Source organism: Myiozetetes cayanensis, unplaced genomic scaffold, assembly GCF_022539395.1.
Source record: "Myiozetetes cayanensis isolate MyiCay16 unplaced genomic scaffold, myiCay2020 scf20-37, whole genome shotgun sequence".
Taxonomy (NCBI): Eukaryota; Metazoa; Chordata; class Aves; order Passeriformes; family Tyrannidae; genus Myiozetetes; species Myiozetetes cayanensis.
Window position 1 is genome coordinate 10,542,841 of NW_026087412.1, and position 26,508 is coordinate 10,569,348.

The 26,508-nt window shown below is 38.6% G+C and overlaps 1 protein-coding gene across 3 annotated transcripts in view; it reads left to right on the plus strand.

Moving 5' to 3' along the window:
- The window catches only part of GRIN2A (glutamate ionotropic receptor NMDA type subunit 2A), a 167,125-nt gene that overhangs the window by 100,126 nt on the left and 40,491 nt on the right, over positions 1 to 26,508 (plus strand). For all 3 annotated transcript variants that reach the window (XM_050317040.1, XM_050317042.1, XM_050317043.1), the window contains exons 4-9: positions 2,887 to 3,001; positions 11,453 to 11,658; positions 13,120 to 13,288; positions 13,413 to 13,566; positions 17,530 to 17,655; positions 20,243 to 20,472. In XM_050317040.1, coding sequence (XP_050172997.1) covers positions 2,887 to 3,001; positions 11,453 to 11,658; positions 13,120 to 13,288; positions 13,413 to 13,566; positions 17,530 to 17,655; positions 20,243 to 20,472 — 1,000 coding nt within the window. The remainder of the gene's footprint in view (positions 1 to 2,886; positions 3,002 to 11,452; positions 11,659 to 13,119; positions 13,289 to 13,412; positions 13,567 to 17,529; positions 17,656 to 20,242; positions 20,473 to 26,508) is intronic.

The following is a 26,508-nucleotide window of genomic DNA, read 5'->3' on the forward strand; positions in this document are numbered from 1 at the left end:
AACTTCTGTCCAAAAAAAAAAAAGAAAATTAGCATTTTGAATCATGTATCACCTGGGGAATCTTACAAATTTCAGTTTGCAAAAGTTAATTAAGACTTCAGTGTCATAATACCATCACAAGGCCTCCTGCTATCATGTCTTTGCAAAGGCTGCAGCATTAATGAGGTATGAAAGCAGATTAACTACTAATCCAAGGTGTGTGCTGAATTGCCCCCTTAAAGTAATAAAGCTCAAATAACCGAGAACATCATTTAGTTAAGAACAGGAATATGCATTTCCAAAGCTACTTCAGAAATGCATTTTGTCCAGTTCAGAAGTCCAGAGACATCTTGCACAGAATTTATCTTGGATAAACTTAAAACTCTGTAAGAATAACATATTATAAATGCTTTCCTTACTGCACTCTTCCCTACCAGGGACAGAAGAGCACACAGTTTGTTTTTTGAAGGGATAAGATGTTTGGGATTTTGGCCAGTGAAAGCAGAGCAGGACTTCTGTCCTTTGCAGAGGAAAGATGACAACTCAAAAGGGAATGTAGGTTGCAGGCATTTTTTTCTGAAGAACACAGGCAGCTGATGAATTTTGTACAGAAGAATGTTCTTGGGAAAATAATCTCTTTGAAGTCCTTTTTATTGTTGCAGTATGAGAAAGTGGGGTAGCTCAGACTGGATCACTCATGGGTACCTTTGTATGCAGATCAGACAATACAATTTTAAGAAACTTTTACAGATTAAGGAGTTTAAAAAAAACAACTTGCAAAATATCTTTCAGTACTAAATGGCTGGAAAATTCACATGGTTTAAAAATGTACACCAACTTCATTTTTAGATTTGTGGTTCATATTTTATTTTATTTTTTTGGAACACTTGAACATCAGCACTGCATCTTGTGATGGCCCTTGACTGGTTAGGACATTTGCATATTAATCCAAAAATATGATGAGTGGTGTTTGAATTCTGGGGTGGTGATTCTACCAAATTACGTAAAGGAAGGGCTCAACTCAAGTCCAGTCACCAGTATGTGGTTAAAAAGCCAAGTGGACACAAAAGCCTGACGTGGTACAGGGAGTGTGTTTGGGGTCCAGCCCTTAGGAGGGGACAAAGTGCTTGGCTTTTGGGTTTATTGACACGAGCTGGTTTCTGCCTGGCCCTGTCAGATGATGTGTGCTTTGTGAGGGGTGTTATTGCACGTGTGTGAATTGGGAGGGAGCATCTGAGGGAGGGTGCAGAAGTGCAAATATACAAGTACTGTGTGTTTTCACAGCACATCCTCGTTTTCCCCCTGTGGTCACCTCCTGGGCACTTCATTCCCTGGGTCACAATGCATTTGATGTTCAGCAGTGAGTGAATGTTGTGCTGGTTCCTTACATGTATGCACAAGTAAATTCTGTTTGGTGGTTTGTTGCCTCTCAAGGTGGCAAACAAGCCTTTTGTTCCCAAACAAGCTCTTTCACTGCTGGATGAAAAATGGAATATACGGGAAATTAGTTCAACTGAACAGCAAAGTTCTGCCAAGGGGAAAATTTTCACGCTGAAAGTCTGTCACAAAATATGACTTATTACGATGGGAGAATTTACAAATTGCTGTCAAACCGGTGCTGAATGATGTTAAGATGGTTGTTCAGGGCAGTGCACATTTAATTATTAACTGTTATGATACAATGCCACTATTTCTTCTGGGTCTATAAATGTTTATTTAGTGTGCTTCTGCTGTTGGGATTTTCAGGCAGCTGTGTCAATACAAAGCCTTCTTCTTTGAATATGGAGCTGAATAATTTTGTCTATATCACATTCACAGGGAGACCATCCTACTACTGCTGCTAAAAACCAATCAAAAAAACCTCCAAACCCACACAAACATGTAAACCTGTATCAGTTTCTTGTGGGTAAAACATTAGTGAAGAATAGCTGAAGTAACTTTTTGCCCTTTAAAATACTTGTGTTTGTGAGATTGATGTCTGCACATCCATCTGCATCAGTCTTGGGCTGAATTTCTTTCAGTGAAATTCAGTGCAATTCAATGTGATTAACTTCAGACCATGGACATGGCATGGGCTGGAGGGCACATTATCTTCTGGAAGTTCTAGGGTATCACCAAGACTTTGAATTGCAGTTTTACCTCTTACCTGTGGGATAGTTCTGTCAGGCTCACATTGGCGTTGTGGAGTTTTGCTTTTCTTTCAAAAAAGTTTAAAAGTTCTCCTTCTTGCACATTTTAATCTGGGTCCATCTATTTTTTAAATTAATTTATATTAATTTATATATCTTTTGAAAACCATTGAAAATTAACCTAAATACAAAAAAAAGTTTAAAGCATGTATTCTTTCTCTTTTGAGATTACTGAATTGAAATACTATAAACCCGTTCAAAGTTTTCATGTCTGGTTTTAGCCTCGGTGAAACTTATGCACGTGTCACAACAGCACAGTGTTGGGAAGGGCTGACAGGACTCTTGAAAGTCCGAACAGGAGAAGACAGACCAGATGCACTTTGCTCTGAGTATCACTCTAAAGAGAGGATAACATCATAAATGCAGAGCTGATGTAGGTATGTTTAAAATGCTCCTGAGAAGCTGGTGAGGTGGTACAAAGTACCAGAAAGATTATTCATGGGGTGTACATGTCATGTATAATGTGGAAGCTGCTTTAAAAATTATATCTGCATTAAAATTCATACAAAAACACTGTTTTGCTTTGTTTTGTGCTACAAAACGCCTTGAAATGCTCTGATTCCTGTGCTGCAAGTGCAGGCTCTTCTCAGCGCTGGCAGGATTTGGTGCGTGTGTTTAATCAGTGGTTCTGATGACTGAACTGGCTGCTCATTAACTGCTGGACAGCTCATTAATTTCTCAATGAATTTTTTTTTTTTTTTCTTTCCTTGCCTTCCAGGTTTATGATGAATGTGACTTGGGAAGGCAGAGATTTGTCCTTCACGGCCGATGGTTACCAGGCACACCCCAGGCTGGTGGTGATAGTGCTGAACAACGAGCGGGAGTGGGAAAAGGTGAGTCCTGCCCTGGGTACAGGATCTGAGGGGTGGGAGAGGCTTGGGAGAGCCCTGGTAAAGACGAGCAGACAGATTAATTAATGTCCTGCTTGTCACTGATGATATTCTGCTCTAGGGGGTTTGTCACAACAGTTCAGAAGAGATAATTTTACCTGGTTCTGTGTTCATCCAAGGAGTTTTAACAGGGAAAGCAACGGATAAGCCATGTAGATTTCAGATTTCTGTGAAACACACCGTGCATTTCTATTTCTTCTTACAATTCCATGAAATAAAATGGATCACTGAAAAACCTCCAAAAGCTTGGTCCTCGGTTCCTTAAATTTGGATGGATTTTTATGTCTTGACAATTCCAGTCCTTTCATTTGCTTGGTTTTTTTTTTTTTTTGACAGATTTTAGATAAAAGCACACTTTTCTTTTTTGTTCTTTTTTTTTTTTTTAACTGTGAGGTTCCTGCTGAATTGGAGGCTAGTCCCAACAAGCTTTACCTGAAAAATTTATAATTTTGACTTTTCCAGGTAGACAAGTGGTCTCCATAGACCTCTATATAGACTAGAAAAAAAAGTGACTTAATATCAGGGTTAATCATATATGCAAATAGTAAATTAAAAAGTTTATCATGAGCATTCTTTTCTTTAAAACTCCAGTCTCAGCCTGTGATTGTTTTGACTCTGAGCTTTGCCAGATATCTGTGGTTTAAAAACAGGGAACCTTAGAAATTGCTTGTAATATGAGACTGTAGGTAAACATACATCACTTATCATCCTCCAGTTTTATTTCAAATTCATGAAGCGTGATCCTGCATTATCTAAATTGCTGCTGAAATTTATGATTTCTTTTTCTTGTAGTTTTAGGAATCCATAAAATCAACTTAAAACTCCAGTTTGTAAGACTAGAAGACTCTTCATGATGATGAATAATAATGACAAAATCAGAATTACTGAAGGGCATCTCAATAAATATGTCCTAGATTATCATGTGTATTTCTTTATGTTCATTTGATGCAAATTTAATTCTCTGGATAAATTTAACCCTTTCCAAATGTGTCAGTTTGAGTCTTTGGAAGAATCTTTTGCTCACTAACCATTATGAAAATTTCTTACTCTATTTTAAAATTCTTCAACATTCTGCATGTCATATATAATGTTCTGGAAAAATTATTATATTGCTTGGAGACTATTATTAGTATGAGGTGCCAAAGGCAGAAAATACTTAAAGAGGCAGCCAACAATGCTTCTGTTAAAATAATTTCATACATTTTGTACCTTGAAACTTCTCTAAAAGAGGACATTCAAAGGACAAGGAGAGACATGTGTGATGTTTTTGAAAAATGAGCTAACAGCAGCAAAGAAATAGTGGGTGTATGAACCAACATTATTTCTAAGAAATAACTTGAGCCTGTTTTAACCTTCCAGTGACTCCCCTATCAGAGAATGACGACTTGGGGCAGGTTTTGGTGTGCCTATCACGTTGTGTGGCAGCAGTGCATGCTCCACCCGCTCTGCTGGGCTGAGACACGCTGTGGGCTGAGCCTAAACAGTTCTCCATGGGGTAAATCCCTCCCTGCTCACTGTCGGGTTTGAGGGCCTTTTAGGAGGAAGAAAAGTGGGACTGAAGGAGGCTCCTGCCCAGAAAAAAATGGATTCTTCTGCTCCTCTCTGGCCCCTGCTTTAGAGCCCTGTTGGTGGCCGGCCAGGCGAGGTGCTGTGCCTGCTGCTCCAGGGAGTGGGAAGGGGGCCAGGTTTAATTATATCAGAGGGGAGAAGGGAAAGGCGGCCAAGAACAGGCTGTCACCACCAGAATTATTCTTCTGACCACAGGCTGATCCGTGCCTCTGTGGATGAAGACAAATAAAGTGACTAATCCATTTTCCTGGCGAGCTGGATGTAGCTCTCGGCTATCTCGGAACACCCCGCATCTTTATCAGCAGAGTGGCACTGAACACTTCAGTTCCTTTGGCTTAGAGACTTCAGAAACCCTTCCCACCCCCTGCTTAATTTGTGCATCTCTCTGGTGTTGTCTCAACGTTCTCTCCAAGTTGCACTTTTTATCCCACATCTCTCAGCCAGTTTTTTTTCCTCTTGTTCCTTTTTCCTTGAGCTGTTTTGCTCAGTTTCAACACTGTCAAAGCTATTCATCTGAGATCTAACATTCCCTGCTCTGAGTTTCCAACCAGCCACTTGCTTTTCCTTCCTATTACAGTATGGCAATGAGTATCACAGAATTGTTTTATTGAAGTTTTATTAAATATCCTCAAACCTATATGGAAAACATCGAGTCCTAGAATCTAATTAAGTGATTTACTCATGTGAAAAACTGACAGTGCAACAGTCTGTTAATCCTCCTAATGTAACTAATGTACATAGAAATTGTGGGAGCTACTTTATTATTTATGTAGAAAGAGTAATTTGGGTTTATGTGAGAATTTTTTTACCCAGTACTCTACTGAAAATCCAAGATGTATTATTTAAACTCAACTATTATTTGATCTTTAATCTGATTTGACTCAAATACAATTTTCCCTTGGTCTCAGAATTGATATACTTGACTCAAGGCTTGAGGTTATCGAAAATTCATTCAACCATAGTTGAAGAGCATACATATTACCCCTCAGGAAGTAAGTTCCTTTTCCTTTAGAAGTGACTCAGTATTGAAACTTTGAGATGGTAACTTCACATGTAAATGAGGTTGAATGAGGGATTTGTCCCATATCAGATGCTGAAAAAAGCTGGTTGGATGATAATAGTTTGAAGACTGAAAATCACATTTTTGGGCATGTTTTGCAGGCATCCGGCAAGATATTTTGACAGATCCTAAAGCAACTACTCAAACTTCTGACACCAACGTTCATATTCTTGCTACTAATCTTGACAGGCAAAGGGGATGCTGTTCTCAGGCAAGAGATTTTTAAGAAGACAAGTTTAACGTGCTTGTTTCAGTGAAACTTGATAAATTTGCCAGAGTTAACAGCGTTGCCCAAATATCACCAAAGTGCTGCAGGAACCCTGTGCTAGTGCTAAATAACCCTCAGAAGTCCAGCAGACACAGCTGCAGCTCTCCTGTTAACGTTACCTCAGTGTGGTGTGACCTGGGTATCAACTTCACTGAGCTGCCAAATTCACAGTCTGCTAGTCTGTCTTTTTTTTTTTTTTTCCTGATGTGGAAATAAAATCAATCAATCTGATATTAAAATCATATACTAGAATATAATTAGCAGTGGCAAAAATAGTTGGTTTAAATTAGCAGTGTGTATCATATATTTTAGGTGAAGGGTGAAGAACTGTTTAGAAGTTTAAAGATGGATGTATTCCATGTGTAAAGATGAGTTCTGGGATAAAATCAGTTTTTACTGCTGCTCCTAGGTAGATGCAGATAAAATTACCACGGTGGACTTTATTCTGCATGAATTTGTGTGCTACATGGCACAACTGCTACTTAGACAAGAGTCAGTACTTACATCCAGGTGTATTCCAAACATAGCCTGTCATCTTTAACTTTCTATTAATGCAGGATTTAATGTTGAACTTAATTTTGCTCTGATTAACTAGCATATGCCAGATTTACAAGCTCTGTGTGGGGTTGTACACATTTGTATCTAAGTAGGAATGAGTGGGCAGAGGGTGAGCGGTTCCTGCCTGGAATAAATGAACCAAGGTCTTCACAGAGAGCTCCATCTGGCTCCTGACATCCACCGTCACGGAGCTGAGAAGAGGCAGCTCCTGTCTCTAGTGGTGGAGCCGACTTCCCTGGGACAGAACTGAGGAACACAGTAACACTCGGGCAGATTTCTGACAGAGCTTTTTGTCAGAGCGGTGATTAAAAAGTCACTGAGATGGTACAGGGTGGTTCCTTGTGAAATCTCAATTGATTTAGAGCAGGGGTTGTGATAGCTTGAAGGATCCTGGTGTCTCATGATAGACGTTCCCTGAAAGTTGTGAAGGGATGCATATATTTTAAGCAGAACAGATGAAATTGCATGAGCTAATCCTCTATTTGCGGGTGTATCTTCTGTCGGAGGCTCTGTGGTGTAACATGATACATTCCTTGCCCACAGCAGAAGCAGCAGTGTGCTCTTTAACATCTATTGGGTTGTCATTTTCTCTGTTCCATCCTCGTTGCTTGGTGTATTTAGTCTTCCTGTAAATATGCCTGTCCTGACACTTATTGTCAGCTGAAAATTGCATATTGTTTCTGTATCAGTGAGCTTTTGCTTAGCCTAAAGGCCTTTCCTTTGACCTTTACTGGGCTGAGTTGTTCGAATTGCATCAATTACTATGCAGCATTTCTGAAATCACATATTCCCAAGGAAGATGGTCCCCACCTCTTTGCTGCCACAAAGGAATCTCAGCTCCCATGGAAAGCGTGGGTGGTGTGCTTTGCTCCTGCTCTTTACATCTAGGTATCAGAGAGGAGATAAAGGAATAGAAAGACTTTCAGGCCAACTCTTCATCTCTGGAGGTAAAGGTTTGGCTGACTGGACGTTTCTGTAGAGCTGTAAGATCTGTACTGACTGCAGAGGTGATAAAAAGTCTTTCCTTGCTGGGAGGTGGAGGAAGGGGCTGTCAATTTGATTACCTCTTTTCTGATGACATTATCAACTCATAAAATGGCTTCTCTAGCATGAGTTTGAACTCTTGTGCTGTGTAGAGTTATCTGGGACATTTTGCAGAACCAAAACTGTGCCAGCCACTGAGGATTTGGTGAGTGCTAATTAATAATTCTCTATTGAAAAATGAGGCTGCAGGAGGTGGTAGCTTTTCTTTTTATCCTCCTGTTCATTTATAATCTCTCTGGATCCTGTGTTTTCCTTTGAGCCTTCCCAGTTGCAGGACTGGTGCCTTTCTGACAGTGTCAGGATGAGGGAAGAGTGGGACATTTGCATAGCCCATATGAGATTTTGCAGCAAACTTTGAAAACTTCAAGGTCTTTAAATGGAGGTCTTCAAACCACGTAGGACTGTAAAACACTTCTTATTAATAAGACATGAAACTGCTCACATCATATTTTGTCCTATAAATTTAGAGGGCCGTTGTCAAAGAAGGACCTTCAGAAACATGAAGTGACACAAAAGTTAGCTGCAGAAGGTGTCCAGCAGATGCTGTTTCTGGAGGAAGGGTTCTGCCCCTGTGCTTTGTTCTGCAGCTGTTATTGCTAACCTGACAAACTCTGTGCTTTTCAGTTATTGACTTCAACCTTTCCAAAGTAGCTCTTCCTTTTAAGTGGAAAAGTGTGATGAAAAAATAGTAGTAAATAGTTTTTCAATAAAGCAAGATGAGTTCGATTTTTGCTTTTGCTCAGCGTTATTTTCTTAACTGCTCAAACTGTGTTTGCAATAACGTGTGTGTGTTTGATGCAAGAGGAACATCCCTGAAAATCTTTCTCTTTTCGAAGGTTTGACTGGGTAGTCCTGGGAGTGCATTCAGTATCCCTGTTGTCATGTAACATTTTTTCTTACAAAGGGATGATGACTGTGCACTGAGCACAGCTCCCACCTGCTGGGAGGAGGGTGACAGGACCAGGTTATTTGTTTGTTTTTGGTGAGATATGCCGGTGTGACAGACATCCTTTCTGTGCCAACACTGGCCCACAAGGAAGCTCTACTCAGGATCTGGCCTTGCTCATTTTCTCTGGCTTGTTGGTGTCTGTGAAGGTGTGTGAATAGGATTATGTCAATCATCCTTACATTGTTTAGACACTGCTTTAGGGTGCAGCAGGAGAGGGGACTCTGAGGTGTGCAGCAATTGTGCAAGTTGGCTGTCTTCCTTTACATAGCTGTGTTTATCTGACTGCTACACAGAAACACAGCAAATTATTCAATATCACCCTCTCTGGCTGCAATCTTCAAAAGATAAAGAGGCCTGGATGAGGGGGTGAGAGCACGTGTGCCCTGCAGTCAGAGGTAAGGTGCTTTAGGCAGCAGTGGGTGAGGTGAGGACCCTGTGTTTGCTAATTCAGTCTGACTTCAAACAAACTCTTCCATGCTCTCAGCTACTTTCTGCTTCCCTTTCTGTATCCTGTAGAGATTAAACCATAGGGAATATTCCAAACTGCTTGTGAAGGTGGAGAAAATAGGAAAGAAAGTGCAAGTTCAAAAGAAATACAATGGTACATGTACCATTGCATGTCTGGACTTTGAAGCTGAGTTTTGCACCTACAACAGTGAATCAAGGGTTTGATTCACTACTGAAAGTGCATTTTTTATGGAAGTCCCACTCTTTTGGCCATAATAAGGTTTTTTATGGTTTGGACTAGGATCTACCCCCAGGATCTACCCCCAGAATGATTCTGTTACGCTTTCTTTCAAGCAGGGGTCATTGTCTGTGTTTCTCTGGGATTGAGGCCACATCATTATCAGTGTAATTAAGAATCACAGAAATGTTTCATAAAACTTTGGATGTTTTGTGGCATTTACATACAGTACAGTAAAAATATTTGCTTGCAGTTTTGGACAGTTCTGTAATGGAGCCATTTCTGCAGCATTTTTTGAGTTTTACCCTTAGCTTGAATTCTCTTTTTTTAAAAAAATGTTTGGTTTAGAAATGCACACTGCTGTGTTTATTACTTCAAAATCTTTCTTAACACAGTTTTGCCTTCCCCACTATTATGGATACAACTCTCAAAAGAAATGAGCTGGCAGAGGGATGTGCTTCAGGATCAGGCAGATCTGCCTCCTCACAGCTCCCGGACTGAGTGGTTTAGGAAGGCAGGTAGTCCCGACCACACAAATGCCATCATGTTTTGTTTCTTGATGGTTGGAACAGGCACATTTTCCTCCTCTGAAATTCCTTGTATTCCTTGGCATGTTTGCTGTTTGACTGAAGCACTGCTCTGGCTGGAATTCTCCTCATCCCAGATGGCCATGGAATATTTAGGGCTATGAGTGACACCGTGGAAGCTCACGTAAGCCAGCACACACTGCTGTGGCTGCCATTATATCCTATAGATTGATGATGAAACTATTTTTGCAATAACTCTGCCTCATGCAGCGTTAAATGGATAGAAACAATAGGTTTGTTTCCCTGTGTCTGAAATAGTTTGTCTCATAAAAGGCTTCAACCACTGTGGTTTGGTTAGATTTCATAGTAGCACTGTACACATATCCTACAACCAATTACCATTGATTTAAGTGAGAATTCCCAATTCCCTTGAGATATTTTGGATTTCCTAATTTAAGTGTGTGGAGATTTGGCATTTTATGCCTCCTACATTAAAGTTCAGCAAAACGTTTTGACTTATAAACAGGATGGAAAGGAAACTGCAAAGGTCATGTGCTTGTATGGTTATATTCCTAAATAGGAATGGATATAAGGATATAAGTCATGTTCTTTGGGAAATTTTCTGATTAATTTTCTAGTCTTTAAAGACAGAAAGTAGGTGATAATTTTTTTACCTTTTTTTTTTTTTTTTGGTCATGAGTCTCACTGTGCTCTTAATTCTCACCATTTTCCTTCCAAAAGAGAAATTTTAACAGTCTCATGATTATGTTGTTATTTTGTTTAGCTTAAGCAACTCAAGAATTATTAAAATGCATTAGGTTATAAATTATGTGGATTGCTAGCTCATTTATATTATCTGTCATCAGATAAAACATGTAATTGGATTTATGGATAAGAAGTAGTTAAAACAGAATCTGAGGAAGAAAATGCTAGACGTTTAAAAATATTTGAATTGTACACTCCTTTCTGGTGATCTGGAAGTAGAAAGAAACATAGGTTAATTTAGAAGGGGAAATTTATAATAGTAAATAAACAGGAAATTTTAATGTAAAGTGGGATATGCTTTCCTAAACCTGCCCAACAGTTGGCATTACCTAAAGCAGAATAAACCACAATTTTTCCAATAAGAACTATTTCTAATAGAGTGTCTTACTACAAACGTGGTTTGGCCTGGCTCAGGTGTGATGGAAGCCTGGAAAAAAGGCTTTCACAATGTTTTTTCAAACTCTAAGTATAGAAGAGTCTTCTCTTTTGGGAAGATACAGAAATGGCATTATGATATTTTGGTTATTAGTCAGATGTGTGTGTGTGTGGATTAGGGTTTGATTTTTGGGGGGTGGTTGTTTAGAACTTTTTCCTTGTGAGTTCAAATAGGTCCTGATTACAAAGGAAGTATCTGTTGCTGTTCTGGCTCAAATGAAAATGCTGCATATCAAATTTCAGTGCACCTACTTATAACCAGGTGATAAGTAGTGTTAACTGATGACATCCAGTCTTTATAAAACAGCTATCTATTATAATAATATTCCCTTATTTGCCTTTACCACAGTGCATTTTCTCACTTCATGCGATCCCTAAGAAGTTCTAAAGTAATTTTGATTTAAATAAAAACCCCAAAGCAACTGCCCTGGCAGCGTAATTTCCTGTACCTGTACCCCAGCACATTTAATGTCTGACCCCATTATTCAAACACCACCAAGCAGCTTCAGCAGCCTGTGCATCTTGGCCTTTCAGGTGGGGAAATGGGAGAACAACTCCCTGAGCCTGAAGTACTCGGTGTGGCCAAGGTACAGCTCCTTCGCAGACAGCGACCCAGACGACAACCACCTGAGCATTGTCACCCTGGAGGAGGCTCCCTTTGTCATTGTGGAGGACGTGGATCCCTTGATGGAGAGTTGCCAAAAAAACACCGTGCCGTGCCGAAAATTCGTCAGGCTTAAGTGAGTAAATACACGGCATTCCTTGGTTTTCCTTTGTATTTCCCCTAGTTTCTCAATAATTATTTTCTTCCCTTCGTTCACTGTGTAATTGTTCTCTGATACTTTGCTGCTCTTTTTCCTCTTGCTTCCTGTCTTTGCTTTTCCTTTGGGATTTCATGTCCTCTTTCTTTTCCCCTTTCCCACGTGGTGTGCTCTTGTTTGCACATCTTCCTTTCTAAAAAGTAGAAGGGTTCTGGTTGTACACATGCAAGTCACATTGAATTAATGACAAGAGAGTAAGTTTATAGTAAATTCAAAGTCAATGAGAATTAGCCCTCTTCAGTCATATGAAAGAAGATTGTGTTCTAGAATGGGGCTGTTTAAATGAGCCCTCTTCCAATTGTTTCCACTTATGTTGAGATACGCCTGTTTTGATTAGTCTTTAACAATTTGAGAACGTCTCCCAGTGAAAATGGATGTTTATGCTGAAATGTGGTAGAGGATAAACTACTCCAGCATAAAATACCACTGAGACTTACCACTGAGAGACAAGTTCCCTGCTTTTATTGCTCCATAGCTTTGGAGCAGTCATTAGAAATCAGTGGAAAAGGTTTCACTGGGTATTTATCAGGGATGTTTCACCTGTTTTGTCCTTTGCTCTGCACAGATTATGTATCTATGAATTGAATATAACAACAGCAGGTTTCTTACTGAGCAGGTGTTAGGGAATATGATGCCTGTTTCTCAGGATTTCCAGAGACTGCTAAATGATTGTGCACATGCTTCCTCAAGCCCAGAGAACTTTTTCCCCTGACATAACTGTACTTAGTCAAGTTCTAAACTAGTTTTATTTTAATTTTGAATTCTTTCAAAGGCGGTAAAATACTGCCTTAGCTTTTGAAGGTGCTTATACTAAAATGTTCTAGAGGCCACAAATGAACATTTCAGAAAAAAAAAAAAAGGAGAGGGAGAACCTACGTCATCGCACTCAGAGGTGGCCTGAAATTCACCTTCTCAAAGTGCAGGAAAAAGTGCACTTTGAGAAGATGCATCCATTTTCAGTACAGTGAACTTCTATGCCTTTTTATAGCTTACATGTGCTTTAATTACTAAATGACATGTAGTCTGATGTCTTGAGAGTAAAAGCAATAAATGATTAATCTAATCCTAAGAGAGAGATTAGTAAAAGGAGACTATGTCTTGATGGAGAAGTGCAGTGTGTTAGGCTGGATTGCAGCAGCAATCATGTCATACAAGGTAACATTTTCTCTGTCTCATCAAGCAGCTACATTATGATTAGTAAAAGCTGCAAACACCATATATTTATGAAAGCATCCCGTGGATTATTTCTCTGTTGATTCAGAAAAACATGTCCAGTCACAAGTATGACAAAATGTTGTTTCACAGCCTGCTGAATCCTGCTGTTGTGGTGCTTCTGTTTTTCCTAGCAGGAATATTTACGTGTCTCCTCTCTGTTGACAGCAACAAAACTAATGAGGGAACCAACGTGAAGAAGTGCTGCAAAGGATTCTGCATTGACATCTTGAAGAAGTTGTCGAAAACTGTCAAGTTCACGTATGACCTGTATTTGGTGACGAACGGGAAACACGGCAAAAAAGTCAATAATGTGTGGAATGGAATGATTGGTGAAGTAAGTCCTGTTGAGTAAAAGGGCTCTTAAGTAAGGACTTGGCAATGTTTGGGTTTAGTTCTTTTGGAGAACTGAGGTATTCTCTGCTGAGTGATGTTGGTGGTGTGTTCTCTGTGTGGATCAGGTGGTGTATCACCGGGCAGTGATGGCCGTGGGGTCCCTCACAATTAACGAGGAGCGCTCTGAGGTGGTTGACTTCTCGGTGCCGTTTGTTGAGACTGGGATCAGTGTCATGGTGTCACGGAGCAACGGCACAGTTTCACCATCTGCTTTTCTAGGTATGATTCTCCAATCCATCCAGATAATTTAAATGCCTTTCTGTAGAGTTTGGTTGATTTAACTGTTTGATATGTAGTGCATTGACACGTTTCTGTCAAGTTCTGAATTTTACATTAGAGGGGTTCTACCACGTTGATGTGCTGATTAAAATTATCATTAACACATGAATCTAATGCTGTTGGTTTCAGATGCTTTAAGTGAAACCCAAGGATAGTGATTTCAATATGAAATTCAAAGAATCCCCCAAAACCTTCAGTTGGTAAAATTACATCCTCAAACCTGCTTCCTTACAAACTGATTTATGCTTGTTTAGCCCATTATAATTGGTTTAATTGTATCTTTAGATTTAATCTGAACGGTAATTTGACAATAGTTACCTCTTCTGAACACCCCACTACTGCACTGGAGAGTTGAGTGTTTTCTCCATTGATGCAGCTGAACAGGGGAGATGCAGCAAAGAAGTGAAAGAAAGGCTTCTTGCACAAGAATAATCATTTCACCACAGAGCTTTTTCCTCATCTCTGTTCCATGAAAGCACATTACAGAGATGATGCAAGTAAATATAACACAGTGAGTAATCAAATAACTTCCCAGATGTGGTGATGCCGAAGCAGGTTTTGTTGGTGTTTGATACGAATGAAAGTCTTTTAAGTGAAATTGCAAGAGACTGTGCTTGTAACGAAAATACTCAAATAGTATCTTTTCATTTCTCTGAGTTATTGAGTTGTAAAGTTCATTTTTTAAATTGCAGTTGCAGCGTGTTGAAATTATCCTTTGAAATATGAGTATTGGGGTGTTTTCCAAATGTGCTGCAAGTGCAGTTAAATTTTTTTTTACTTATCTCTTAAAAACCTGTTATGGCCACCATCAAATGCTTTTGCATTTCTCACTGGAACATAGTTATTAGATTTCTAAAATGCATTTAATGTTATTAGTTTAGTTGGGCATACGTGTCTCCAAAAGCAAAAATAACCCCTTCTTATAAGCCCTATAGAATAGAATTACTTTGGAAGAAATTTGATTTACTGCACCAATAAATCAAGTCTGTGCTCTCAGAAGTATGTTCTGGTTTTCCAGACCTAGATGAAGCTGCCAGTTTGCTGGAATTGCGTAGTAGTAAAATGTTTTGCCTTGCAAAATAGTATCAGGGCGACACTGAATTTATTCACAGACTGATTTCATTTCAATTAAGTGAATGTCTAAGAATACAGTCATCTTACATAATTCCTTTAAAGGATTTTTAAAAATCTGTCAAATACAATAATATTTTTTTAAAATAGCACTTGATTAAAGTTCCTGAAATATCTGGGTTTGTGAATTGTTTCTGTGAGTGTAGACAAGTATGGGATTTTGTGGGACTAGATTTTCCATTCAGTTGTTGTGTCCAATAGATCTGAGTAACTGATGGGCTGTGACAGCTTCTACCTCATTATCTGCCGTGTTCTGATTCTGGAGTGTCTCCTTCAAATGAGAGTCTTATCCACATTAAAACATTTTCACATTGTACTAGAACTCATAAATACTAGGTCCACAAATAATTTTTTAAATGATGTTGTGGAGGTTTGGTTCAACTTTATATAAACAAACAAAATAGGGGATCCAATCTCAATTTCTATATTTTTTCAGAGGTAGAGAGTTCATAGATGAGATCAGTTTTATTTTCTGGAGGCACTGGTGGAATACAAAATCTATGCCCCTTTTTATTTAATATGTTCTTTGAGTATTGGTTTTGGTGGTGGGAAGGAAAACTCAAAGACATCTTTTTCCTTGATCGATATTCTCCATTGTCAGTCATTTGAAATGTACACTGGCAAGTCATATATTAGTATTTTCCTGCCATATCATAGCTTTACTGAAAATTCTTTTAAAACCTGATGCTTGCCTGAGGGAAGTTCTCTTTCTGTCCTTTGAGAATCAGAGAACAGTGCTGAATGTGTAATTGGATCACTGATATGACAGCAAAAATCGACTTTGTTATTCAATTGATTCTGTACTTGTTCAGTCTTACTGCTTGCTATTCTAAATAGCTTTTTGTTTTCCTATTGCTTCTTTTAATCCTCCACCTCATTACCAGACTCCTTAAATTATTAAAGAGCAATCTGCTTAAATTGTTGTTTATAGCTCACTTTTGCACACTGGCTTGTTTTGCCCTTTGCCTTGTTTAGATTTTGACAAATTACCATTGCTGTTTCTACACTGTTGCTTTTGATAAGGGTTTTATCAGCCTTGCTTTCTTCTGTGAGAGTGCTGTCAAAATTGTGTGCTAATTCTACATGAAATTTCAATTTAATCCAGTTAATATCTGAATTCATAAAATATTTGTTAGACTGCATTTGGCTTTATAATGTCCTTTCCCTACCTGCATCTAAGCAGAACTTTCTCTACCTTTCACAAATTCTGTTGTTTTCCTAACTTACTATTGTCTCCCAAATAAATAACTGTAGTAATTGAAAGAACTTCATACCCTGTCTTAAAATAATTAATTAAAAAAATGCCACTCTTTCACTTTACCTCAAAACCAGAAAGAGAACAGCTTGGTTTAGAATTTCCCTGCCTTGCCTTTTTAGTTACTATCCAAAATCACCAGTGGAGATATTTGGCATTTGGTCTTGTCTTAGTTCCACAGTTCTGGAGAAGTTGTAGCACAAGCAAAAGATCTCATCAGTTTTCTATGGTTGGGCACAAATTCTTACCTTTCATTCTGGTTCTGGGAGAGTCAGTCGTGCCAACTGGGGCAAGGCTCAGACTGAACTGCTGGGCTTCCACACCTCAGCTCCCATCATAGTCCTTTCCTGCAATGATGGGAGGAATGTCAGGGGTTCTAATCTTAATTTGAATTCTAAGAATGAAGCAGTTAGGAGAGAGGAACTGCTTTGGCTTTCACAAACAGATAAAACATTGGAACACACTGATTTCTTGTAGTTTCAAATGCCTTGATTCTATGCTAGTTAGAAATAATATACTAACATTTGTTTTCTCACACTTCAGAGCATGCTCACACTTGCATTAGTTACCCAAATTATAATATAAAATGCCACCAAATACGTTGACCTTATAAAGAGATATTACCTTGCCATGCAAAGCTTTTTTAGATATATCCTTGCACCACAGGAGCTCCTGAAATGACAGAGAATTTGTGATTGGGAAAGATGAAATTTGAGAACTTTGTGTTATCACATAGTATTACCACACTCAATCCTTTCAAAAAGTTGGTGCTTAGTCTGGTGTTTGAAACTGCTTTTAGTTTTATTCTCCAACCTACTTCTTTTACTTAATTATGGTTTTTCTGTCTTTCAAACTGACATTTGGTTTTCCATAAAACCCTTTTGATTTCAGTAATTTGCTCCCAGATGAGAATGAGACATTCAAAAGTATGTGTTTGCAATTGATAAAAACATCATCTTCATTGCAGGTAGATGAAAGTGAACATGGAGAGAAGAAATTTCTGAAACAAAAACATTTAGTTTGAATGCAGGTGTTTGTCTTTCTTCCTCTAACACTTCTTGTAGGATAGAAAACGAAGGAGAAGTCTACTTCACTGAATTACCAAATGTATTAAACATGTGCTTGATTGCTCTTGCTTTGCAGAAAAACAGTCATAGTGGTTGGACCATTCTGTTGATAAATGTGTATAACATGGGATGAATAGAAATAGGTAACTGGATTGTGAACTGAATAAGCAGTGAATCAAACCAATTATGTGCCACTCAGTGTCAAAGAAAAGTGTGCAGCCTTTGGTTTTGAATCACAGCTTACATTTAAGCTTTTGATTTTATGGATTTTGTGTGCATATACTAACAGCAGTTCATTATGTATTGCCACTTAGCTATTTGCTAGCATTTTGGTTGGGAAAAGCTAATTTGAAGGAAGCTGCTGGGCTTGCCTAAGCAAAGACATTAGAATTCTTATGCTGCAACTGGTTTAATGAACTGTTTCTGTTTCTCTTGTCTGTTTTGCTGCAGAGCCCTTTAGTGCTTCTGTCTGGGTGATGATGTTTGTGATGCTTCTCATCGTGTCTGCCATGGCTGTCTTTATATTTGAGTACTTCAGTCCTGTAGGATATAACAGGAACTTAGCACAAGGGAGAGGTAAGATTTGCATTTTACACAACCCCTTGGCTATGAAAAATCGTGTATTTCCCATCCCTTGCCCTCCATCTTTTCAAATAAACATAACATAGGAATAAAACAGTGAAAGTATCTATGAAACCATGTATGTTCTTCATTTAAAGTGAACATATGCTCATGTTTGTATTCCAACTCATTAGAATAAAGACATATAGAAGGGTAAGTGATGTCAGAGTTGTATTCAGGCAGTGTTTGGTTAGTTCACTGTGTCTGCTGTAACGTGTCAGCTTAAAAAAAGGATTGGAACAGGTTCTAGTCCTGGCTACTATGAATTCATGGTCAGTTCAGAGAAATTTATCTAAACTTCTGTTTTCTAGTGGATAATTTGAAAAAATAGTGGTTCCCTTGCACACAGTTTTATATAGTTCCTATAAAAAGTCCGATGAGCTCAGCCTTGAAATGAGGCCAATGGCAGAAGAGCATCAGTCCTTTCAGTGTACCATCCATGGCTATAGAAACTTTATTTTCAAAACAGATTTAATACAGAGCTTGTCTTTCTTGGTGACAGCTGCAGCTGTATATTATTATATACAACTTTGACCCAAGAATGAGGATTCCATGTCTTGCAATGCCCTCATCCTCCCATTACTTAACTGACATTTGAGAGTGCAGCCTTTGTTTAATTTCTAAATTATTCTTACCTTGTTTTATAACAACAGATCTTCCAGCTTGGTGAACACAGTTCTGGGCACTATTAAAAGCTAATGGTTTCTTCTAGATCATGGCTGACTTGTTCCCTGAAAAAGGGGATTATTGCAATGTTCAGATGTTACCATTTTAATAAGATGGTAAATGTGTAACCTCTATCCAAAATAAACACTGCTAAAAAAGGGGAACTCAAAGGTGAATATAGACACTGAGTATCCAGGGGCTTGGCTATTCTTTTCTGTGCCACCTCATGTGCCAGAGCTGATTATTTAGTGTACTGACAGCTACAAGGTCATGTTATGGCACTAGACCATCCTAACTGAGCTCCAGATACTTGCCACTAATCCAGATGTCATTAATTTTAAACATGGGAAGCTTAAAATAAAGGGGAATCTTAATGTAGATGCCTCCTTTCCCTGGGCATTTTTGGCAGGATGGAGCTCAATGTTAATACAATCTCCAGTGGCATAAACAGAACTTTAGACTGCTTCTTTGGCATATACTTTCCCTAATGTTATTGCTCAGAAAAATACATGATGTCCTTGTATCTGTTCGGTCCTAAATGTGTCTGTAAGATGGTTTCATTAACCAAAAGTCAGCTCCATTGTGTTTATTTTACTGGACTCTATCTTCCTAGTGCTGCTGCAGAATAACAGGAGGATAATCAAAGATGTAGTGCTTGATTGCATAGTGAAATATTTGCACTGTCTAGAGAGCATTTCTACTGAAGTGAGAAAATACTGACTATACCCGCTTATGGTTTTATTATTTCAATAATAATTGAAGTATTATTAAAGTAAATTATAGTTAAACGAACAGCTAAATCTGAGTTTGTAATGTGCATCCCCTTGGATAAAGGGAGTGGGCAGGGAAGGAGGTAATGTTACAGGTGTCTGCATCAGACCTTATTGACTGAATTACCATTTAATTGAAAGGAGATAATTATAAATAGGTCAAATGAGTCATAGTCAGGGGAGGCCTGTTCCTCTCCATTGAGGGTAAAGGGAGTTTGGCTGATGAGCAATCTGTGATTACTGCACTGTGCTTACCTAGAGCTGAGTGAGAATAAAGTGCCCTTTATTCTCACAGGGCTCTACAAACCAGGCCTTTTGAGTGGATAATGGCACTGCTAATTCTAATTCTAATTGTTAATTCTGCCCCTATGTGAGAATGAGGGAGTGTGCTGACCACTTGCTTTGGGATGAATTAAAACATGACTGAAAGCAGGAATAGCAAAAAGTACAGAATGGATTAGCCAGGACAGGATTTTACCTGCAGTGCCAACACTTTTGGAGCCACAGAACATGAGAGACAGCCAGAGCCTGGTTTGCTCTGAGCTGCAGCATGAAACAGGTGCTCCTTTGTGCTGTCTTTCTGATTTATGCTCTGAGTACAAAGGTGCTTAAAAGTAGGTGACATATTCACACACTTTGATCTTAAATATGCTTACATAATGTTCAAAAAGCATAATGTTGGAAGACTGGAGATGATAAAAATAATTTGGATAAGAGAAGTACTAGAATTGAATCATTAAGACTTAAACCTCCAGTTTTCCATTTCTCTTGTCTGCTGGCACAGAAGACTGACAGGGCTGATACTGTGGCACACATCTTACTGCAAGAGATGTACACTAGTTTACTTCTCCTCCAAACCTTTGCTTTCCATTTTCTTTTTAAAACTTTTGAACCACATGCCACATAGAAAAATGTTGAATTATTTTTTAAAAATGGGGAAACTATTTTAATTACAATGAAGGGCATCTATGGTGAGTCCTGTGATTCCACTGGGAGTACAGTGAATACGGAGTGAAATATTTTTTAACCCAGTCTCTGAGTAATGCTGATGTTTATGTAGGGGATAGTGCCAAGGTTTATTTTAACTGCTTTTTTTGCAATTACAGATCCCCATGGCCCATCCTTTACCATTGGAAAGGCGGTGTGGTTGCTCTGGGGTTTGGTCTTCAACAACTCTGTGCCTGTGCAAAACCCCAAAGGGACAACCAGTAAAATCATGGTGTCAGTTTGGGCTTTCTTTGCTGTCATTTTCCTGGCCAGTTATACTGCCAACTTAGCTGCCTTTATGATTCAAGAGGAATTTGTTGACCAAGTGACTGGACTGAGTGATAAAAAGGTAGGTCTTAAGCTCAAAGGAGATCAGTGTCCATTCCTCACAATCCTTTGTGCTTTGTGATAAAAAACTCTGAGCGAGATAAACTAAATTTGGGTGATTTCATTCTGAGTGCAACCTTTTATTAACAAACTGTGACCCAAAGCATGAAAATACCAGACTGTTTTCAAGTCTTTTAGTTGCCTACTCAGAAGTAACCGCACTAATTGAAAAGTACCTTTATTTTGTGATGGAAATCAATTACTCTCTGATTAAAAGAAATGTATCATCAATATAAAAAAGCTGGGAAAATTGTGTGAAATATTAGTAATATATTAATAGACAAAATAGTAATAAATCCAGAAACTGTCTAGTAATTCTCAGAAGCAGTTACTACTCCTGAAAATATGGCTTTTTCCTTCCTATGTAGTGTGCAAGGAAGTGATAGAAATAGTTCAGATTTAAAGTGGCACCAGCATAAATAAATAAAGAGGAATGATAAAAATGATACACATTGTCTGTGGATGTTTGAATGTTTTTCTTGTATAAAATGCAAGAATAAATAGGAAAAATAGATAAGAAAATTTGGCAGTTTGTGTTATCACATTAAAGAGAGAGGTACCTTGCATATGATAAGGCATAGAATTTTGATGTGTTTGTGGAAGACATTTTTCTAATTCAAGAACTTCTATGAGAACTTCATTTGAAGCAGCAAGTTGACTTAAACTCGAGTTTCACACAGACTATTAAATAATAAATATTCTTATTTTTTATATTGTTTTAGCTAGGCTGAACCTTTTTCTAATGAAAGAATCCTTCCCAGATCTTTGTACTTGGGAATTTAATCAATAGTCTTATAAATCAGCAACCTAGCAATTACTTCTTTTTTTTTAATTTCATTTCTGTGACTGTTCTGTAATAGTGATATTGCACAGAGGGACTGAAGTCTATTTGCAAAATTATTGTTGTGATGGATATACACAAGATACATGAAGGGTGTGCTTTTGTCAAGTCTGTGCCCAGTTGTTTTAAAATGAATCTAAATATTGACATTAGGAAGGAATATTTAAATACAGTGTAGCCCAGGGGATGACTTCACAAGGGATTTTTCTCAGAGAAAAGAAAATGAAAGAAATTGTTCTTCAAAAAAGGCAATGGCTCCATAGCCTTGTGTCTACTTGCTTTTTTTTTGTTGTTGTTTTAACTGCTTTTTATGACCAGCCTTTGACTGATTGCCTGGAATATCAAAGCATGAATGGCAAGCATGGGTAGAGGAAAGACAGATGAAAAGAAACAAAAAATTATAATAGTTTTGTTTTCATTAAGTTGCGTTGTGATGAAACATTTGATAGAGCACGAAGGTGGTAAAATATACCTCTATTTTAAGAAAACACTCTTAGAAGAGACAAATAAAAGGTATTGTCTCTTGAGGATTAAAAAAATGGATTTGAGAAACACGTTTCTCCTGTTTGTGAGAAAGTGCAGAGCGTTTTCCTGGGCAGTCTGGGTTTTGGCAGGATTTGGCCTGCACCTGGCACAGCAGTGGGATTCGGGTCTGACAGTGCACCCTCACCTCCCCCTCTCTGGCTCTCTGCCACTCCCCCATGGGCTGGGAAAGGTCAGGATTTGTGCTGTAGCTTTTGCCTAATAACTTCCTGAGTTCTGTCATCTTTCTGCTCTGTCTTCTGAGGAGGATTTTATTTCAGCAAAAAGCAGAATAAAAACAGAAAAATACTTGAATCAGAAAAAGACCATCTGGTTTTGTGTGGTCTGCTGATCATTTATTTGATCTGCCTCCTTTGTTTTTATTTTTCAGCTCTTCAAACTTTGCCTGAAGCCCATAGAGATAAGTCAGGGGAGCCATGCCTTTTCTGATTAAATTAAACAAGTCAGAAGTCCAGAAAACCAATGACCTATATCTGAACATTCTTCTTGTCATACACAGGTTTTGCCTCCTCCACAGTCCTGAGGTTTCTCAGATTTTAAAAATTCAAATAACTAAGGATAAATTATGGGAATATAATCTGACTGATATTAAATTATATTTCTCCCCTCCTTGCCTTGTTGCTGCAATGCTGTTAGTAGGAGAAGAATTCAGGAATTTAGGATTTTGCTGGTGTTCAGTAGGAAACTCTGCCCCTTGCAGCAAGCAAAGCAGTCAGATGCAAAGGCCAGTGAGAAGGGCCAGAAGTATGGAGGTAATCAATTTGGAATAAGTAATATCTAAAAGTTTGCTCAATTAAATAGAAATAAAAATTACTCTTTTGGGCTGGTAAATCAGTTTGCTATTCGTTATTCTTCCTCTCTACTGTTTTTCCCACTGACACACCCGAAGAGTCAAACTTCTCCCGTCAATACAGTGAAGTATTCCCAGTTAGAGATACTGGGGTTTCTCAATATCTCAGTATTTTTTTTCCAGCTCCCCATGGGATAGACTGTAGAGAAAAATCAGGGAAAAAATCCTTCACTCTGAGCAGTCATTCCTGACCCTCAGCATTTGATATCCTCCCATTCAGGAAATGTGTTACACTCTGGACACCTGATAATGTGCTATTTACCCTCGGTGCTTTAAGACCTCTTCATAGATTCCCTCAACCTTTGGAATGTTGCTAATGAATTCCTGAATGCCATGTCATCCAAGTGTCACCCAGAAATACGTGGCACAGCATGTACTGGAGTTACTAGGGGTGGGTGTTCATAAACTCAAATGATTCACAAAATGAAGGAGAAAATTATGTTTTGACATTCCTCTTGTGTATGCAAAAGATTTTTAAAAGCTTTGTCTTCATAAAAAGGTACAGAAAATGAGTCCAAAGTATCCAGCAAAGCTGACATTTCTTACTTTTGAGACCATTTATGCCTGTTGCATGTCATGAAAGAGACATTACTAAAGGAGAGTAGGTAGCAGTGGATGGACTTGTCTTGCCAAGCGTTTGTTCGATGGGATTCCTCCACACTTTATTGCCTCACTTACATGTGGTCCAGGAGGTGCTCACCAACCTTAATAGGAAGCCATTTACAGGTTCTTTATTTTTGCAAGATTCAGGGTATTCTTGTAACCTTGGCCTTACATTTTTGTGCACCAAGTTGGCCCAAGTTCTGCAGTTACCAGGGGTATGTCTGAAAACAGAACAGGCTGAGATCAAAAGACACAATGAATGATGGGTGGTTGGTCTTACCCCAACCCTTCTCACCACTAGCCAATATCAGACCTTTACAGTGCTTTTGAGGGTGGTCAGACATAGATATTGCCCGCATTTCAGTAACCAGTGATTATAATAACAGTCTTGGAATGAAGAATGGCTTTATTTTTCTAAGATAGAAATCAGAATGTCAGTTTTCCATCTGGCAAAAAAAAAGGACAGGGTTCAAATATGGGTGTTCTTCTGCCACTCCAAATGAGTTCCTGCTAGCAGAGAGAGGTTATTTTCTATTTTCTGCTATTTTAGTAATGCTTTCCACAGTTCCTTAAAAAAATCCAGAACCGTAACAAACGACTGCTCTGAACAGCAGCCTTTTCAGGCAAGGAAGTAAATCTCCAGATTAAGTCAGTATTTAATGTTTGTGAAAGATCACTTTGCTGGCTTAATGAAATTGTCAGTTTTATTAAGGCATCTAAATAAAATGAAAGCAAAGGGTTGGAGTTCTGTTGCCACGTGCAATAGTTCTGTTGGGTGGCAGAGCATGGGGAGACAAGGATGGATTGGTTAGTCTTCAGAATAGCAGTAGATTTCTCCACAACTGTGATTCAAGGAGGGGGCTTGTGCATTCAATTTAAGAATTTTGTTCATGATTTAAAAAACTACCATTCCATAAAACGTCTAGGAAGAAAATTACTTCCTAGCAAACTTGATATATTTTGTTTCCCATCGTGGGGCTTCAGGGAAAACGAATGCATGTAGGGCCTTGATCCTTTTTCCCTTTTTGCCTCATGCCTGCCCCGTAGATCTTTCCTGCAGTCACAGAGCCCGTGAGCTTCTCCAGGACATGTTGGTTCACAGAATATAAGTTTAATGTTATTGATGAGAACTTTATGCACTTTAGATACGAGTGCAGTGGTAGTAAAAAGATTTAAATCCTCTTCTTTCTGTACAAGTAGTCTGAGAGCAGGCAGTAGTAGCAGACAATGGTTTCAAAAAAATTATCTCCTTGTGACTGTTAAAGTTTGTTGGTTGGTGCCAAGAAATTCCAGTCTGTAGATGGTGTTTGGAACTATTCATCTGCTTTTTATCTCTGTGATTTTTGAATGAAGTAGGGCTTTTTATTCCTCTCTGCATTCCTGCAGAAATATTTGTGTTCCTTAAATGTTCAATTTGGACAGATGCCTTAATTCTTTCAACTATTCCATGAGAGGAAGTGCCTTCCAACATTTTAGATTCATATGAATGTTCTTGAAAAGTGAGAATATTCAGAAGCAAACTCCATTTCTAAATTACCAGACTACTCCACCATCACCTCCCTGTTCCCCCAGTTCCCCTGCCATACCTCAGGACTGGAAACTGAGCTTGCAGTTCCACAGCTGTGATGAGCTTACACACCACAGGTGAATTTCCAAAAACATATCAGGGATATGAGCAGCAACAATTTTTACAGGTCCTGAAATCAACAATGTTTATTTAATTATTTTTTCCATTTCTGTTGACTGGGAAATTTGATACATATATTAGGAGATATTGGAAGTCATCTCAATACTTCAGAGATACGTTATCTGTAGCTTTAAATGAAGTTGATAGCAAGCTACGTTTATATCAGTAGAATCTCTGGACATACATTTAAAAGCAGGTTTTGTTTCAGTGCTGCATAATAAACTCAAAATAGGAGATAGCAAATATAGACTAAGAACCATGACTAGTGTACAGTGTAATTTTAGTGCATAGGTCAATTACTATGTGTAAAAGTAGTAGCAAAGTAATAATTTAAACAGTAAAGCTGTGAAAAGGGAAAATGAGAAAAGTAAGACATCTGCTAGCTAAACAAATAGAGAAAAATAGAGTTCATTCCTTTATGCTTTGTCAAAATATGCTTAATTAAAATGAAGCATTTAATTGTAGTTCTGTAATAAGAAAATAGTGTTGCAGCAATAATTTCACAGTCAAGGTTTGATGGAATTGAAAATAGTCCCAGGTTTTTTGTAAGCCTATTTGTATTCTCTTTGCAAATTGGTACTGTATCTTGGGAATTTTTGATGCCCTGAGACCAAATGTTAAAAAGAGAAATATTTCATATGCAGCCCCAAAGGAATCAGCAACTGTATAAATATTATCTGTCTCTTGCAGCACAGGATATATAGATTGCTCTTCTAACTTCAACACTAAAACCAGAGTGCATTTTACTGTGGAATTTATGGGTGGCTGCTTTTATCAATTGCTCAATTCAATTTCCTCATTAGCCAGTAGTTCCTCTAATTTGAGTGACCTTTTTCATTTGTTTCTTAAAGAGACATTTTAATCTAGTCCTCAGGTGTCATTTCATTTTCAAAGATAATACAAAGGCTCATATAAAATGTTCAGATCTGAGAGTAAGAATTTTTGTGAGATTATGGGAATGATTGCCAGGTCTGAACCCTGACTGTGCCCTGGGCTATTGCCATCCCCTTGCACATATCCCCTGGCTTGTTTGCCTGTGCTGATGCAATAATGATATGGAATTGTAGGATAAATCTATGTGCCCTCAAGCAAATGATTTGTAGTTTGAAATGGTAGGAATGAATAGGGACTAGGAATATAGGTGTGAGAGCTCCAGAAGCCCTTTTCATGTCAGGTTATGTAGTTGCTGAGCCCCTGGGGAAGCTGCAAGAACTTTTATTCCTTTGGATCGTGGTGGTGGAGGGAAAGCCAGTCCTCCCCCTGTCCCTCCCTGGCAGAGCTTCCTGTGATCCCCAGCACTCCTCAGGGACCAGTGTGTTGAGCTCCCAGCTCCTTGGATGCTGAGAATGATCCTTTTTCCCTTCCTTCCTGTGGGGACCCACAGTGTCCCAGCTGAGATGGAAGTGTGAAATGACTACCAACAAAGCACTGTTTTCTTTTCATTGCTGTTTCCCAGTGTGTCTGCTGGCACTTT